The sequence below is a fragment of the Littorina saxatilis genome, linkage group LG4, assembly GCF_037325665.1.
Source record: "Littorina saxatilis isolate snail1 linkage group LG4, US_GU_Lsax_2.0, whole genome shotgun sequence".
In the NCBI taxonomy this organism is placed as follows: domain Eukaryota; kingdom Metazoa; phylum Mollusca; class Gastropoda; order Littorinimorpha; family Littorinidae; genus Littorina; species Littorina saxatilis.
The window spans coordinates 7,978,358-7,997,670 of record NC_090248.1 but is presented as its reverse complement, the minus strand read 5'-3'; the positions used below and the strand labels follow the sequence as shown (position 1 = coordinate 7,997,670).

Genomic DNA, 19,313 nt, shown 5'->3' with positions numbered 1-19,313 from the left:
TTGCGTTTCATTCTGTGAGTTCGACAGCTACTTGACTAAATGTTGTATTTCCGCTTTACGCGACTTGTTTTAGACTGTCCTTAAGTGAGCCCGAAGTTGACTTCGCGAAGTCGTTTTACCCACAATTCAGCGCCATAAAGCTTCTTGCAGCGAGCTTCGTGACGTAGACTTCACCGCGAATTCGACTTCGCCATATTATTATGTGACAGGGGAGGCTACCGCTCCTTTCACAACGGACTCTGCACCCGGGTTGTTGGCCTTTAAAGTCAACACCTGTGGTTTGTAGAGTTCTGTTTGTGATGGGGTCTGGTGGTTTCCGATTGTCTGTATGTTCATGGAAACCTGCGGGTTTGCATAACAGTTTTTATAGGGCTAAGAAATTAGCCCTAACATTTTCAATCCTGTTTGATTGCACTTCGCTTCCCGAGGTGATCGTAGTGTTTCGGCACACGGTTACATCATGTAGGCTTTACGTGCACCCATGTTGCATACAACTGCTTTGACCTTTTTTCCAGTGTGTATATTATATGCATGTGTGCCTCTTTTGGATGGCGTTATCTCTTAACACGACTGAGACTCTCCAGTTTGTGGAGTAGCAATTTCGTCTGAAGTGCAGTGTTGTATTCACGAGGTCGAAATAGTCCAAGGGGTTCGAGCACGAACGTTTTTTTGCACAGTATTTTCGTGTGTGTGTGTGTGTGTGTGTGTGTGTGTGTGTGTGTGTGTGTGTGTGTGTGTGTGTGGAGGCAACACCTGTGGATTGTACAGTTCTGTTTGTGATGTGGTCTGGCGGCTTGTGTCTGTCTGTATGTTCTGGCCTTTGAGAAACTATAACAGTTAATATAGCCCTGGCTTAGAAATAAGCTCTAACATTCTCAATCCCGTTTGAGAAGACTTCGCCTTCAAAGGTGATTGTGGTGAACCGCCACGCTGTCTGTCTCTGTCTCGCGATTCACCCGGCGAATTCAACCTCTAGTTGCATGATATATGTTTACGGTGATCGGGTTGGTTTTTTTCTTCGTCAGCAGAATACCGCTCAGGACCCTGCACTTAGCTGTTTAGACTAGTTAATTTCTGCATCTTCTATGTAAACACGCCCCTGTGTAAACTGTTTCTGAACGGTTAAGAAAATAAGAGCTATGAAATCTGGCTTTTGACTTTTAAAAAAGAAAGCAATTTAACAGAGACAAACAAAGTGATTGCAGAACAGAAATTCTCTCTGAAGTTCTCTCTGGACTAAATCGTGAACGACACATAGTTGTGGTGCAGATAAATGTGTTAAGTATTTCCTTGGTGCGTCTTGATGTTAGACATACGATGTATGCACGTGGTACTTAAAAGACAAAGTATCAAACAAACAACAATCTGTAATCTCCGCATTGTTTGCAGAGGATTACACTATGTCTGTATGTCTGTCTGTCAGTGTGTCTGTGTGTATCTGTCCGTCTGTCCGTCTGTCTGTCTGTCTGTCTGTCTGTTTTTCTGTCCGTCTGTCAGTCTGTCCGTCTGACCGTACGTACGTCCGTCCGTCTGTCTGTCTGTCTTTCTGTCTGTCTGTCTGTCGGTCCGTCCGTCCGTCCGTCCGTCCGTCAGTCCGTCCGTCCGTCCGTCCGTCCGTCTGTCTGTCTGTCTGTCTGTCTGTCTGCCTGTCTGTCGGTCCGTCCGTCTGTCTGTCTGTCTGTGTATTTGTCTCCACAGACAAAAAAAAACCGTTGGCACGTCTTAGCAGGGCGGATACAAAATATTGTCCGCGAATAAGAGAGTCAGAAGGTGGGACAGGGAAGGAAAACCCTATCAGTCAAACCACTGACAAGCTCAATGGAAAAAAACAGAAAACCAAATGATGAAAAATCAAGAAATTGTGCAAGTGCGGTGCATGCGAACTAAAGTCATTAACATAAAGAAAAACGTAAGTGCTTGAGATAATGTACACCACAAGGTCTGGTGTATAATTAATCTTCACTGGCATAAGAACATCATTGGCGTCATTTTGTTTCAGTTTGCTGCTACCCAACTTCTCCGGCCAGAAGGAAATTAATACCACAAAAATGGAACTCTTATTTACGTTAGAAATTCGAAACGGTATAGGGAACAGGTCCGACATTACCGTAAAAAGAGAGACTAAGTGTTTGGAAATCAGCTTACAATTGCCTCCGCAAAAAGGAAAAAAATGCTCAAACACATATTCTGCCTTCGTTCCCTTTTATTACCCCCCCCCCCCCCCCACCCAACGCACACCCCTCTAAAAGCAGGACTTCAACGTACTTGAGAACATTTTATGAAACGGCGAAGAAACAATACATGAGGAAAAACGAGACAGGGCACGTGGAAATCGGCTTACTGCTGTCACTTCACATGCGACTAGAGCCTAGTTGTTTTGTGTTTGTATGTGTGTGTGCGTGTGTGTGTGTGTGTGTGTGTGTGTGTGCGGTGTGTGTTTTGTAGACACAGAGAGCAAATGATATGTTGTCTGCTTCCGACTATTCCAAACAACTACAGCGTTCCTTAATGTTCCCGTATAGGACTTAAACCACTTATAAAACAAGTAGAGGAATACCCGGCTTCGCCGGGGTGAATCGCGAGACAGAGACAGACAGCGTGGCGGTTCACCACAATCACCTTTGAAGGCAAAGTCCTTTCAAACGGGATTGAGAATTTTAGAGCTTATTTCTAAGCCCTATATTATATGTTATGGCTTCTCAAATGCCAGAACATACATACCGACAAAAGCCGCCAGACCCCATCACAAACAGAACTCTACAATCCACAGGTGTTGCCTCCACACACACACACACACACACACACACACACACACACACACACACACACACACACACGCACACACAGACACAGACACAGAAGCCGTATATATCTATCTATATATATAAATAATAGAGGAATACCCGGCTTCGCCGGGGTGAAACGCGAGACAGAGACAGACAGCGTGGCGGTTCACCACAATCACCTTTGAGGGCGAAGTCCTGTCAAACGGGATTGAGAATTTTAGAGCTTATTTCTAAGCCCTATATTATCTGTTATGGCTTCTCAAATGCCAGAACATACAGACAGACAAAAGCCGCCAGACCCCATCACAAACAGAACTCTACAATCCACAGGTGTTGCCTCCACACACACACACACACACACACACACACACACACACACACACACACACACACACACACACACACACACACACAGAGCCGTATATATCTATTTATATATATATATAAATATATACAGATAGATGACAGTGGAGTTTTCGATAAATAGATTCGACCTTTGCACTTTTACAGTGAGGACAACTTACGGGTACATGCAAGGAAAGCCCACAACTTCTAAGGCGAACAACTCTGCAGAGTCTGCTGTGAAGGGCGACGGTAGTCTCCCTGTCACACTCGACCTCCTTTGAATGAACTGTGTCCCCAAAGATCCGAACCATGGACCCGCCAAGCTTAGGTCCCTCCCATGTGGAATGGGATCAGCACAAAAATGATTCAGTGGCCTGAACATTTCATGTCGAGTCCCATCGCTGTCGACGACGCCAAATGTAACCGAGTGCCGAAACACCACAATCACCTTTGAAGGCGAAGTCCACTCAAACGGGATTGAGAATAACTGTTATGGCTTCTCAAAGGAAGGCCTGAACATACAGACACACCAAAGCCGCCAGACCACATCACAAACAGAACTCTACAATCCACAGGTGTTGCCCCCCCCCCCCCCCCACACACACACACACACACACACACACACACACAGAAGCCGTATAAATATATATATATATATATGTATATCTATATCTATAAATATATTGAGATAGATGACAGTGTATTTTTCGTGTGGCTATAAATTGATTCGACCTTTTCACTTTTACAGTAAGGACAACTGACGGGTGCAATGAAAGCGTTCTGGACAGTGCAGTGACTTTCTAAAAATAGTAACGTAGTAACGGGAATATGGATTGACGCCACACGAAGGAAGGGAGATAAACGCTGAAAACACTGGAGAAGATAAGGAAGAGTTACTGGAAATGGATCCAGAGAAAAACCAAAATCGGTTCAGCGCTGCGCGCTGAGAGCACGTGTTGAAATATCTCATCGAGCAGGTTGTGTCCGGGGTCTACCTGAATATGCCCACCAAATTTGGAACAGATCCATCGAGAACCTTGGGCGTGCATCGCGGACACACACACACACACACACACACATACACACACACACACACACACACACACACACACACACACACACACACACACACACACACACACACACACACACACACACACACAAGTCGTATATATATATAGAAGACTAGATGAATACCCGCTTCGCCGGGTACGGCTGCGCCGGGAAAAAGTCGAGCCGAATACCCGGCTGCGCCAGGGACCCGGCTTTGCCGGGTGTACGCCGGCTTTGCCGGCGCACCGCACGAAGGAAGGGAGATAAACGCGCAAAACACTGGAGAAAAGTAGTGACCTTCTAAAAATAGTATAACGGGAATATGGATTGAGCGTTGTCGACAGTGACCTTCTAAAAATAGAAACGGGAATATGGATTGACGCCACACGAAGGAAGGGAGGTAAACGCTGAAAACACTGGAGAAGATAAGGAAGAGTTACTGGAAATGGATCCAGAGAAAAACCTAAAAATCGGTTCAGCGCTGCTCGCTGAGAGCACGTGTTGAAATATCTCATCGATGAGGTTGTGTCCGGGATGTAGCTGAATATGGCCTCCAAATTTGAAAAAGATCGATCGAGAACTTTGGCTTGGCATCGCGGACACACACACAGACAGACACAAGTCGTATATATATATATATAGATACGACGTATGGTTCACAGATAAATATTGTTTAAACAAAGGCGTCTTCACTCTTGAAGTGTAGGGAACTTTTACAAACTATCAGATCGTGTGCTCTTGAAACAAGTCTGTTCATGTTGTGAAAAAGCTCTTAGGCAACGTTTTTTGTTAATGTTCTTGCAATACATCTGGTCCATTTGAGTTGACAGCGTATAAAAGCACGATGATGATGATGTATGCGGTGGTTGTGGTAATGATGATGACTGCGGTGAAGACGAAGACGAAGAAGAAGAAGAAGAATATGATGATGATGATGATGATGATGATGATGATGATGATGATGATGATGATGATGATGATGATGATGATGATGATGATGATGATGATGATGATGATGATGATGATGATGATGATGATGATGATGATGATGATGACGGCGATGACGACGACGATGATGATGACGATGATAATAATGACGATGACGACGAAGATGGTGATGATGATGATGATGATGATGCTGATGATGATGATGATGATGATGATGATGATGATGATGATGATGATGACGACGATGACGACGATGACGACGACGATGATGATGGCGATGATAATAATGACGATGATGACGGTGACGATGATGATGATGATGATGATGATGATGATGATGATGATGATGATGATGATGATGATGATGATGATGATGATGATGATGATGATGATGATGATGATGATGATGAAGTTGAAGACGAAGATGGTGACTACGACGACGACGAATATGTTGTCAATCGTAACGACCCAGTACCTTCTGAACCAGAATCAAAAGGTAGGCAACTCAAATCCTTTTAGAGAATCTCTACTTTTTTGAAATTACGTGCTCAGACATATTCTGCCCCCAAAAGACTCACCCCTGCATGTTGGCAGGTTTTTAGGACTAGCAAGGGCAAACCCATAGGAGCCATGTCCAAGGCAGCCATTTAACTAACCAGACACAAATATCGACACATGGGTAAAACTAAATGGCACGTTTCGTTATCGCAGGCCAACGCATCTCACCATCTGTCAAGAAGCTCTCGTGAAGTTCGATTTTCAGAAGCAGCGCACTATGATTGTATTGACCTTCTTGTCCTGTTTATCTCCCATTTAATCATTTTTGGGGGTAAGAGGTCTGATGTTGAGAGACTTCCATACCAAGGGCTGGAGAGAAGGTTAAAGATGCATTCCTATTCAGCATTCGCCATTTTGTGCTTCGCAATGGACCATTTCTCACATCGCAATAGCTCCATTTTGTACACCGCAATAGACCATTGTGTACAACACAATTGACCATTTCTTACATCGTGTTAGACCGCTATGTGCATTACGACGAACCATTTCAAAATCACAATGGACCATATTATACTTCACTATAGACCATTTCGACCATCCCCGACCATCTCAGATGTGACCATGCTTTTACCAAAGATAAGACCATCCCTCCACATACCACAAGTCAACCGCCTATGTGCTTTTTGTGAACAATGTGAATTTATTGACGAATGAATTTGGAAAACGCCACCAGTGACTTTTTCATTAATACACTCATTATTCATTCAAACAAATCCAACTCACCACATCAAGCAGTGAGGCTGTTGATTATGTGTATGTGACGAAGTGGTGGGACAGTCTCGTCCCACGTAAAAACCCTGGCCAGATATTTTATTTTTTTTTATTTACGAGGATTTATATCGCGCACGTATCTCACCACACAAGGCGACTCAAGGCGCATGTTACCTATTAATGCCGTGTGAGATGGAATTTTTTACACAATATATCACGCATTCACATCGGCCAGTAGATCGACTGCCTTTAGGCGCTGCATCCACCTTTCACGGCCTAGGATGGTGAGAAAAAAAAATCACGGGAAGAAGTGTAGGCATTGGGGACGGGGGTGGGGGGGTGGAGTTAGGGTGTTGGATGGGTGGGGCGTTTAGGTCGGATGGCATGAGTGAGGTGAGGAAGATGGATGCACTCATGGGGATTAGGCCAACAATAACAAGTCGCGGAAGGCGAAAATACAACATTTAGTCAAGCTCAGTCGAACTCACAGAATGAAACTGAACGCATTGCATTTTTTCCGCAAGACCGTACACTCGTAGCATTTCCTGTCCACCGCTCGTGGCAAAGGCAGTGACATGAACAATCCAGAAAAGCGGGTTAGCGGTTGCGCTGAGGAGGATAGCACGCTTTTCTATATCTCTATTCTTTTTAACTTTATGAACGTGTTTTTAATCCAAACATATCATATCTATATGTTTTTGGAATCAGGAACGGACAAGGAATAAGATGAAATTGTTTTTAAATCGATTTCGGAAATTTAATTTTAATAATAATTTTCATATTTTTAATTTTCAGAGCTTGTTTTTAATCCGAATATAACATATTTATGTTTTTGGAATCAGAAAATGATGAAGAATAAGATAAACGTAATTTTAGATCGTTGTATACAAAATAATTTTAATTACAATTTTCCGATTTTTAATGACCAAAGTCAATAAGTAATTGTTAAGCCTCCAAGCTGAAATGCAATACCAAAGTCCGGGCTTTGTCGAAGATTGCTTGGCCAAAATTTCAATCAATTTGATTGAAAAATTAGGGTGTGACAGTGCCGCCTCAACTATTACAAAATGCCGGATATGACGTCATCAAAGACATTTATCCAAAAAAAAGAAAAAAAAAGTCCGGGGTTATCATACCCAGGAACTCTCATGAAAAATGTCATAAAGATCGGTCCAGTAGTTTACTCTGAATCGCTCTACACACACACACACACACACACACACACACACACACACACACACACACACACATACACACACACACACACACACACACACACACACACACACACACACACATACACCACGACCCTCATCTCGATTCCCCCTCTAGATGTTAAAACATTCAGTCAAAACTTGACTAAATGTAAAAAATAGTCTGTTTACGGTATCCCGACCGACCCTATATTTTCGCGCGACCCTAGACTCTTTTTTGGCATTTAGGAAGAACAAATTTTTTTGACTAAATGTAAAAAGAAAAAGTCTTTTTTTGTTTGGCAAAATAACTTAAAAATATGGGGGTTTTTTAGAAGAAAAAAAATTTAAAAAAACATCCCGACCTACCGACCCTATTTTTTTTGCCTATTTTACCGTAATTACATTTTTTTTGGGGGGGGAGGGGGGGCCTTACTGGTGATTAAGCCATTTTTAACACCCGTCAGTTACGCTTCGGCGTCAGTCTCCGATAATCTAAAGTTCGATGTCTGTTCTAATTAAGTTTTTTGCCTGTACTTAAAATGTTGGGCAGAATACAACCTTGCATTAGGCCAAACAAAAATATATGTTGATTTAGGATAAAGATATATCGACGGTAGGTCGGCTTTTTATACTTTTTTTTAGTCGATTTTAAAGAAGGTTACTTCCCTTAGTCTCGGTATGGTTCGCAAAATGTGCAAACAAATTTTGGTTTTTTTTAGATATGAAAAATAAGTGTTGGGATCGGCGGGAAAAAAAGGGTCGGTCGGGTTACCCTAATCCAACATAAGGGAAAGTCGCCAATCCCGGAACAGTCGGCCAACTTGGAACACCTCAATATGCAATCAACGGGAAACATTCATGAACAATTGTTTTGCAGAAATGTCCAGTGACATTCCTTGATATTATTCCAGCAAAAAAAATTACTACCGCGGCAAAACAAAAAAAATGGTACGTTTTTTAAACTTTTCTTCCTTCTTCTTCTTATTTCTACCATCTACAATTCGTATTATTACTCTTTATCTACATACGTTTACGTAAAATGTTGATTGCTGTGATAAACCTTCATAGATTTGCAATAACTTGAACGGGAACAAAAGATTTGAAACGTCACGTGTATCCAACAGAAACACGCGAAATCCATGCAGGTGCCATGAGGCAATGATGGAACACATAAGAGAGGCAAACATGGAACAGTGTTCCAGCTTTGCCGCATTCTGTTCCATCTTACCCTCATCAATTATTAAACAGAACACTGCTGTTTTATTCACGTATTCAATTTTCTTTTCAGTTTTGCTGTGTTTTTCCTTTCTATAAGTTTTATTGAATGATTGATTGATTTGTTTGACAGTATTATGAGACCCGATATTATGAGACCCGAACGGCGGTGGTTACCAGAAGAAATGGGCTGCGCTTTGTCGGCAGTGAAAAACGGAGATATGGGTTTGCGTTGCGCATCAAGAGCATATGGTGTTACTGTCACAACTCTTAAAAGTCATTTAGAAGGAAACAAACAAATTTGCAAAAGAAGAAGTAAAGTTCACAGGAAGACCTTCTACGTTAACACCAGAGATAGAACAAGAACTAATCAATAGCATTTTTGAAGCTGAAATAAATTTGCCAACGTCACCCCCATCGTTGTTTTGTACACTGTACATGGAGATTCTGGTCATTATGATTGATTGGTGTCAGCAGCAAATGTAAGCTTACCTGCTGCTGATGTCCTGCATCGCACAACCACAAGCTCGTCGAAGAGATCATCACGAAAAAAATAATCTTCTCCTTACAAGAAAAAGCTGGAGATTTCACTTGCAAAAAGGCGTGCAGGTCAACAGAAAAGAGGAAAGAATGAAGCTACAAAATCTTCTGCTCAGAGAAACAAGAGGGGAATATCTTCTGATCAGAGGGAAAAAAGGAGAACATTCTCGACGATGCGTTCTATCCCGGGGGAAAGCACTTGGTACTGCTTCATGTGTGGCACCAACTCCCCTGAGAACATGATACAGTGCCAGAGGTGCACACAGTGGGCACACGAGGATTGCGCTGACAGCAGCGGACAAAAGGACTTCGAAATCTGTACTTAGCAATTATTGTGTGTCTGCAAAATCAGTTCTTAAATCTGTTCTTAGTTATTTGCTTTGAGACTTTATGCGTAGTGATTTTTACATTTAGTCAATTGGGCAGGTAGCCCTTTTATATCTATTTGTCAACAGAAGAGGGGTACAAATGAAGCTGCGAAATTTCGTGGTACTGCTTCATGTGTGGCACCAACTCCCATGAGGATATGTTATAGTGCCAGAAGTGCACACAGTAATCACACGATGACTGCGCTGGCAGTAGAAGACAAAGTTTCAAGTTTCAAGTTTTTTTTATTAGTCCATAACCCCTGGGGGCATTTTGAACAATAAATACAATCATGATAATCTAATATAATAAATAAATAAAAAAGATTATGAAAAACTGTTACAGATTCTATTAATAAAGTCCAAAATATTCTTTAGCAATTTCTTTTTGTTAGTAGCAAACAACTTTTTAAATTTAAGTGCATTAGGTTTTTTCCAATAGTAAGGTGGTAACAACTCAGCTCTTTCTTCTTTGAAAAAATCACAGACAAATAAATAATGGAATTCATCACCTATGTCTTGTGATACACATTTGGTGCAAGTTCTTTCTGACCTCGGGGTGTTAAGGTAACGTTCTTTCTGTACAGGCAAATTGTTGTTTAATGTTCTAAACTTCATCATTGTAACACATTGCTGATATGGCAGGTGTGTGACATGGCAAAGGACATTGTCTGCGAAATCGGTTCTTTGCCTATTTTTTCCTCTTTTTTTTAAGGTTTTGTTTTTCAGTCCTTTTTAGACCTAGCCCTTATTTATCTTTTTGTTTTACATTTAAGGCTTAAATTGTTATCCGATTTGTTATTTCCTTGGTAAAAATCAAAATATGATGTTGAAAAAAAGACATTTACGTAAATTGGCTTAATCAAAATGTTATGACGTATTTATCTTGTGTGTGTGGTAAAGTGTGCTTGTTTGTGTGTGAATGAGAGTGTGTGGGTGCATATGTGTGTGTGTGTGAGACACAGACAGAGCTAGACAGAGAGTCAGGGTGTGTTTGTATGTGTTCCGAGTTTGACAACACAGTGTTCCACTTTACACACCCATGCGTCCAACCTGGAACAAATGCAGACATGTTTTATTATGATCAGTCTGATGAGTTGCGTGATTGTTATTTAATTTTTTGTGGTTCGTTTATTTACTGATAGAATCTAGTATGTGACAATATAAAGAACGCTTTGCAATATCCATTTTTTTGTCTGGTACGGCTGTTTCTCATTAACTGTTCCAGGTTTAGCGACTTTCCCCTACTTGTTTTTTTGGCCTTAGCAATTTCATACGAAGACTGCAAACAGCTGTAAGAGTGCACAAGTGAACTCAAATTGATAGCCTCAAATCGAAAATGAAGACCAAAAGAACAAAATCCAAAAGAGAAAGAAACGTGAGTTCGGCGACCTCACTCTGCTTTACAAAAAACGGGTATCCATATTCACACTCAATAGCTCCAAGGGGTGATTAAAATGGACATTGACACCAACTCTTGTTCTCTTACGGAGAACATCTTAGGATGTGAGCGGGTACAAGAGGGTCCAGCTGTCTGTGTGTCTATCTGTCTTTCTCTATCTCGCTGTCTCTGTCTATCTGTCTGTCTGTCACAGTCTGTTTGTCTGTCTGTCTGTCTGTCCATCTGGCTATAATATATGCTCCTCTGTCTGTCTGCCTGTCTGTCTGTCTGTCTGTCTATCCATCTGGCTATAATATATGCTCCTCTGTCTGTGCCTCTATAGATCTGTCTATGCCTCTATCTGTCTATGCCTATGTCTGTCTGTCTGTCTGCCTGTCTCTCTGTCTGTCTGTCTGTCTGTATATCTTTATGTCTGTGCCCCTGTCTGTCTGTCTGTGTGAGTGTCTCTCTCTCTCTCTCTCTCTCTCTCTCTCTCTCTCTCTCTCTCTCTCTCTCTCTCTCTCTCTCTCTCTCTCTCTCGGCCCCCAACCCCACCTCCCATCCGCTCAACCCCTATCTCCGTCATTTCCCCCTTCCCCTATAGGCTATTCTGAGTAGACTCCTTGAGTCACACAGAAAGACTCGCTTAAAATAAAATACAGTCGCTGTACCCCAAAGCACTATTTCAGCCTAATGGAATCTTGTCCGGTTCTCGTAAAGTCCCCAGTTTGCCCAAATGTTAACGTCGGGAAAACGACTTATAACGATGAACGTTACTTTTCTCTTAAGTAGCATATATGGTTGGCAAATGCCTTGTAATTATGTTGGTGGCTGAAATGAATGTACTTGGGTTTCTTCAAGATTCATGCCTCTCCTTTTCAACCGTCAGGTGAATCCGTCAAGGTTTTCCCAAGTTAGCGAACTCAAGTTGGGACGTACCAAACATGTACAGTCAGATTGTTTTGTTTACAGTGTGGAAAGTGTTGTTTAATCAAATCCGTGACTAAAACCTTTGTCAATCTGTGGAATTAATTCAGCACACAATTTCCTTAGTGCACTGGGCACAGTCATGCCGTTGAGTATAATTTGTGTTGAAATAGAAAGAGCCCTTTATTACACTATACATGTAAAAATGACAACAACCAACACAAAACATAGAGACAATCAGGCTGAAATTCCTGCAAATTGTTCGTTTTGTCTGTCATTAATTGTCATTTGTTTCGTCCATTTTGGAAGCGACACAAATGTAAATATAAGTCAAAACATTTATTATTACTTGTTTTGTGTGTGTGCATGTACATGTGCGTGTGAGTGTGTGTGCATGTGTGTGTGTGTGTGTGTGTGTGTGTGTGTGTGTGTGTGTGTGTGTGTGTGTGTGTGTGTGTATCTTATTCGTTCACTAGGAGGCCAATAGGTCGACCAACTTGGGAATGTTTAGTTTTGCATATGATTAAACGGTCCATGAACCTGTCCTGCGTTTTGATTCCCCTTCTAACACACCGAAATCTGGACATGTGTGTGACGGCACGGTTGGCCTAGTGGTAAGGCGTCCACCCCGTGATCGGAAGGTCGTGGGTTCGAACCCCGGCCGGGTCATACCTCAGACTTTAAAATTGGCAATCTAGTGGCTGCTCCGCCTGGCGTCTGGCATTATGGGGTTAGTGCTAGGACTGGTTGGTCCGGTGTCAGAATAATGTGACTGGGTGAGACATGAAGCCTGTGCTGCGACTTCTGTCTTGTGTGTGGCGCACGTTATATGTCAAAGCAGCACCGCCCTGCTATGGCCCTTCGTGGTCGGCTGGGCGTTAAGCAAACAAACAAACAAACAAACATGTGTGTGAAGGTGCACACGATCGTCTTCACGCGAAGGACGATATCTTTTATCGTTGGTATCCAAGCTTCATAGCGGGGGCTGTCGACATTCTCTGATCACAGTGATTTTACTCGTGAAATATTGTGATACATGAGTGTGTTTCTCATGTGATCGATGTGTTATTTTAGTGCTAAGCAGGTCGAATTACAATCTCACAGTTTTTCAGGAATAAAAAAACAATCCTCCTCTTAGACATGGCAACGGTCAACATCCGGACTTCTTCCTGTGTACAGTGAGAAGTTTTTGGACGAATCAATTTAACAAAAAGCGACTAGTGTCAGTAAGAAAAAGAATTGATCCAAATATTTCTCACTTTGCACAGCAAGCAGTCAGGCTGCTTAGTGTTGGTATGTGTCCAAGAGGAGCCCTGGGATGGTCTTATCCCGCTGTCACGAAATACAAACTCTGCTGAACAGTCCCTCTCAATGCGGTCAATGCGCATGCGCCAATCTTGGACGTTAGGGTTTGGGTTAGGGTTAGTTAGGGTTAGGGTTAGGGTTAGCAATCCGCTCGACTCTTTACGACCTGATTGATCTCCCCATGTAAGCGCATGCGCATTGACCGCATTGAGAGGGACTGTTCAGCAGAGTTTTTATTTCGTGACACCGTGCCAAAACCTGACCAGATTGTGAGTCGAACTCTTTACGCAATAAGGGCTGTTCCTTTAAGGACTGACGTTACGTACTATAAAAAACGCTCGCGCTGGACCCGAGTACTCTTCAGACTGGCTCGCTCCCCCAGCATAAAAGTTTTTGTCTTGTGCACGTTTAAGACCAAGTGATTGCTCTGTGTGAATTACCGTAAAATCCCTAGCATAAGCCCACCCCCCCTGTGCACAGATTTAGGGCAAAATTGGGGGGTGGGCGTTTGCTAGGGATAGACCCCTTTGCACAAAATAAGTTTTGTGCTCAACCGTGTAATTGAGTGAATACAAACCCCGAAAGCATGTAGGTTAGGTCGTGTGAGTAGAAGTGGAGGAAAAAGGAGAAAAAAGGGACTTTGAGGCAAAGAAGGCCAACGAGGACAATCATGAGAGAGAGAGAGAGAGAGAGAGAGAGAGAGAGAGAGAGAGAGAGAGAGAGAGAGAGACAGACAGACAGACAGACAGACAGACAGACAGAGAGTGAGAGGGGAGATAGAGGAGAGAGAGACCGACAGACAGACAGACAGACAGACAGACAGACAGACAGAGAAAGACACAGTGTAAGACTGTCGCTTCGGCATTTTGCAAAAATGGCACAGAGAGATTCAAGAACAAACTTCAGGCCACCAGGAAGCTCGTCAAAGTACCGGTACGTAACTGACAGACAAAAGACGTCAGTGGAAAAGCATGACGTAATTTTAATTCACTTTGTCGGGGATGGGTGGGACTGGGAGTGAGGAGAGGGGACAAAGCATAAGAAAAAAGGAAAGAAACACGAAAAGGTAAAGAAGGGGGAAAAGATGACTTTTAGAACAGTCTGCACAAATCCTAGTGAAAGTGAGCCTATATTATCTTTGAAAAAACCAGGGTGGGCGTTTGCTAGGTAGTTACCCCTGTGCACAACTTTTGGCCCAAAGTGGGGGGTGGGCGTTTGCTAAATGGTGGGCTTATGCTAGGGATTTTACGGTACAGGCATTCCCTTTGCTATATAAATACATTGCATGCGAGCCGAGGATGTGCGTGGTGACTGGCCTTTCTCTTTTATTTGATCACAGTGAAAAATATACTGCCAACCCTCTTCATAACTTAACAATATACATGTTTGGAATGCCTGTGGTGTGAATGTTGGTTTCTGACCCGAAATGCAGATCTATCTCTGGCCGATTCATAGATTCAACCTACAAACTGCGACCTCATCTGTGATCAGATGGCCAAGCAATGCGTGAAATCTTTTATTCTAAAGCCTTATGGCTCGTTTCGACAAGCATTAAACGGATGCAATTAACCACATGCAGTTTATTCTTCAGAAAAATGCACACACAAAATGGGTTGGGTTCGGTGATTTGTACATAAGCGTCTTCCTCACGATAGATTAGCTGATTTGTCTTATGAAGCCGTCATCAACACGAACACAATGATTGCAGAAGCAAACTCTGTACCTACACGACCGAGACACAAGACTGATTATTTCACAGCTGCAATGTGAATAGAGAACAGACGTTTTGGGTAAGCTTACTCAAGTCAGGTCTTCACTGACAAGCTAGGAACAGACGGAAAATTCCGAACAAAAGTAAATGACGTCTAAGTCTCTTTCGCTTTGCGTGTAACTTTGTCATGACGTCTTTTTGTGACGACAGTATCCACTGGCTGGCTGGCGGTTGAGGCTTCATCTTCAGCTCTAACAGTAACACGCGTCGCACGCAGACAGTCAGGCAGGTCTAATCTGCACCAGCGGTGTTGGAAGGTTTTGATTTAGAAACACTCGAATGTTACTTCGATGAGATAAACGAACCAAAAGTCAAAAGTGTGCCCCTAATTCGGAAAATATTCTTTCAAAACGGCACTGTAAAAACCATCAACATCACTGTGAGAAAATAAACAATACAAACACAACCAGTTCCCCTGTGGAACATTAAGGGTGGACTTTCCCACAACCTGACCTACAAAAATCATCTGCGTGCGTGTGATGATGCGGGAAATAACTAGCGCGCTGGCTGGCTGTTCTATCAGGCTGCGTGTTGCCCCGCCAGTGTGAATTCCTCCCACCGCCAAGTCGTTTTTGTGGTTTATTTCGCATTTAGGTCCCAGGTAACATTATGAAGTTTTAATACGATCAATCGGACCTATTATCAAGTTAGTTGATAAACTTTTGAACGAACTGCGCCCAGTAGCTTCCCAGCAATAAGCTGTTAAGTGGAAAAAGACACACACGCACACACACACACAATTAAAGTCTGCTGAGCCCAAGTACTAGCGTACTCAGGGATAAAGTAACGGAGACGTTATTGGACTGATGAACTTTATAATCTTAAACAGAAAATCAGAGCAAAAACACATGTGAAATTACAAAATTCATCACCTCAAACTTCCCAACTAACCAAGAGAAAGACATAATCTTAGACTAAAGTCATCAACGTGAAACAAATCCGAACGCAAACACTGGTGTTATATTCTAAAAATCGGTTAAAACCCCAAAGCAAGACATCTGTTTGGAGTTGTTAAGCCAAAGAACAAAAAGACGATGACTTTACTTGGCCGGGGATAAAAAAAAGTCAATAAAGTGCATAAACAAGAATTAAAACAGACATGTATACAAACTACGAGATATAAGAACGGTTTATCTGTCAGTTTGGGATTCAAAGGATCGTGCAAGAAGTCGTGAGTGTGTGTCTCAAGACCATTTTGATTCGACGGCCTTGTGGAGTAAGCATTTCCTAGTTCATTGAACTAAACTTTCTGCTCAACCGTTTTTGTTCTCCCTTTCTTCTACATGTATTATTTTGTTGACGAAAGCAGAGAAATAAAAAGACATTTGATGTATTTTTTCGGTTTTGGTGAATTGTTTCATGATATAAAACACAGATGCAGGGCCTCATACTTTTGTTGCTGTGTACGAATGTTGTAGTACAACAAGTCTGGACGTGTGTTCGCGTCTCACTGCTGACACTGTATTCAGAAACATTCGCTTTATATAGAGGCCTCGCTGGAGCACGCTTGTGCAACATACCCGGGTTTTTGTTAAGATCAAAGCTGAAATGTGGGTCTCGCGGCAGAACTAGAAACTCAAAAAGAACTGTTGTGGCTGCTCTGAATAGTGCACTGTTAAACCCCTTTTATGCCAATACGTTCGGCAAATAATACAACCATCTCAATCGTACAATGTCGCTTTATTTCACTAACATTCAAGCTCTCCACTACCTCATTCTGAATGTAGAAGTTGAAGATGTGATTCATGGAGGTCGAACTACAACATAACACGCAGAATTGCTCTAAATGATGCCCTTGTGAACTCACCTTTTTTCAGCACTTTCGGCAAAGAGAATCCAATTTTAAGCGTTCAATGTCGCTTTCCATCACTCACAATTTAACTATACCCTACCTGTTTCTGGATGCATGTCGACGTTGAACATGGAATTCATGGCAGTAGCGGTCGAGCATTGAGAGTTGCTGTGGTGGCTCTAAGTGATGCCTTAGTATACTCCCTTTTTGCCTGTGTTGTCGGCAAATAATACCACCATTGTAGGTGTACACTCTCGCACTCACATTAAACATGGATGTAGAAGTTGAACATGTGGTTCATAGATCGAGGCAGGACTAGAATACTCAGAATTGTTGTGGTCGCCCTGAATGATACCCTAGTAAACCAGTACTTTCTGCAAATATTACCCCTATTTTAAGCGTACAATATAGCTTTAATTATATCACCCACACTACAACTATACCCTACCTGTTTCTTGATGTAGAAGTTGAACATGTGGTTCATGGCGATAGCGGTGGAGCACTCAGAGTTGCTGTGGTGGACCTGGATCTCACGCCCGTGCAGAGGTCCGCCTACGGCCGTTACGTTGGCCACAGCAAGCTCCAAGGCCGGCAGAACTTTCTGGAAAGCGAACGGAAAGCGATTGACGTTTCCAGGCAGGAGGGCGGCGAAGTGAATGGTACTCCCCTTTGGATCTTTCTTTGCGGCTTGAGCGCTGGCGAGGACTGCTGCGGCCAGGATGAGCAGCGTTGACGCCATGTTGAAGAAATTGGTGTACGACCTTGAAGATGGTTTGCTGAGATGTGAAACTCTTTTTTGAGACGACACTCACTAAGTCGGCTTAATCGTCGACACTTTAGAAACAACTTCACGTGTATGTCCTTCGTTGCTGCCTTAAATGTCAACCGGCATAACCGGCAGTAGGTAAGTAAGTAGGTACACGTGTAAAATGAATGTTGATTTTAAAATGACACTTGCATAGTCGGTTTAAATGGTGACACTTTTTAAGAGCAATAGCACGTCTGTACTGGGCAGCGTCCTGAGATACCAACGAATATTTGCTTAATATGTGATTTAAAATCACACTTGCTTAATCAACAAAAACAGTGGCACTCGTAGGACTGCTGATACGCGGATAGCAGTTGACACTTTGAAACCCAGCGACGATTTTCTTTGAAACTACACTCGCAGGATCAGCATATGGCACTCTGGAAACCAGTAACACTTTGGTATTGTTTGACACGTTAAAAGCCACTGACTAATATGCCTTTGGAAGAACAAAATCACTCGCCGATTGGAAAGTGATGGCACACTTGTATCTGCTTGATACTTTTAAAAATCAAAGACTCCTTGCACAGAATACTAAGTCGTCCACGCCTGGAACCGAACACGATGTGTATCGAATGACGCGTGGAAAACTAGTATTTGTTCCCATTCAAATGGCACTCGCTGTGACGGTAAATCTGGTGACCTTTTTAAAACAATGACACGTTTGCATTGAGCGACACGCTTGGAACCTTTGACTACTTTCGTACCAGGATGTCCGAGGCTGTTTGGATCGCAGACACTTTTGGATCAGTAATACTACAGTTTTCATTCATATCTACTTACCAATGAAGATTTTTGGAATCAGTCACACGTTAGAAATCAGGGAAAACTTTTTGGAAGAGTGACACATTCTTCGAAATATTGACACTTTGTGAATCAATTTTCCGTAGAAAATTATGACACTTTCCAGTTTTAACACTGTAGTTGAAGGAGTAATAGTTTCTGAATTGGCGACAAATTTAAATAAAAATGACCATGTTAGAATCTTTGACGTTTTCAGAATCGATGAAACTGGCCGAATCCATAACACTTTTATAAAGAATCACTCACTTTATATCAATCAAGCCTGTGGAATTACGTATTTCTTTGTGAACATTTAATACTTCACAATTTGTTCAAGCAGTGACACTGTAGGCATTGATTACACTCATAAAATTCACGACGTTTTTCAGAGTTAATGGCACTTGTATTGTTATCAACACTTGTTGAATCAGGAAAACTTGTTTCAATCAATAAATCCGTCAGAATCACAGACGCTTTAAGAGCTCATGCCACTCCTCGAAACGGTCATAACACTTACTTTTCGGAACGCTTAAAAATTGTTGTTGATCACAGAAACACTGTCGGTTTGGGTCACAATACTTTCAGGTAAGATGAATCTCTGCATAACACGAAGATTGTTTTTCCAAAACACAAAATAGTTACAACAAACCTTGTGTTTCTCCAAATAACTTTCAGACGATGAAAATTCAAAGAAGAGAAGAAGGGTGCTTACAGTCAGTAGTATGCGATCGCCGTGAAAAATACACCACTGATCTAGCTTCTAAGGCTCACCTTTCTTGCAAATATAGAGATCTGCGTCAACCTCTCTCAACCAGAATTGATATTCATT

The 19,313-nt window shown here is 42.2% G+C and overlaps 1 protein-coding gene across 1 annotated transcript in view; it reads right to left on the bottom strand.

Moving 5' to 3' along the window:
* The window catches only part of LOC138963643 (atrial natriuretic peptide receptor 3-like), a 68,796-nt gene extending 50,555 nt beyond the window's left edge, over positions 1–18,241 (bottom strand). Inside the window, exon 1 of the mRNA XM_070335489.1 lies at positions 17,342–18,241. Within this exon, the coding sequence (XP_070191590.1) occupies positions 17,342–17,632 (291 nt within the window). The 5' untranslated portion in view covers positions 17,633–18,241. The remainder of the gene's footprint in view (positions 1–17,341) is intronic.
* Between the last annotated feature and the right edge of the window lie 1,072 nt (positions 18,242–19,313).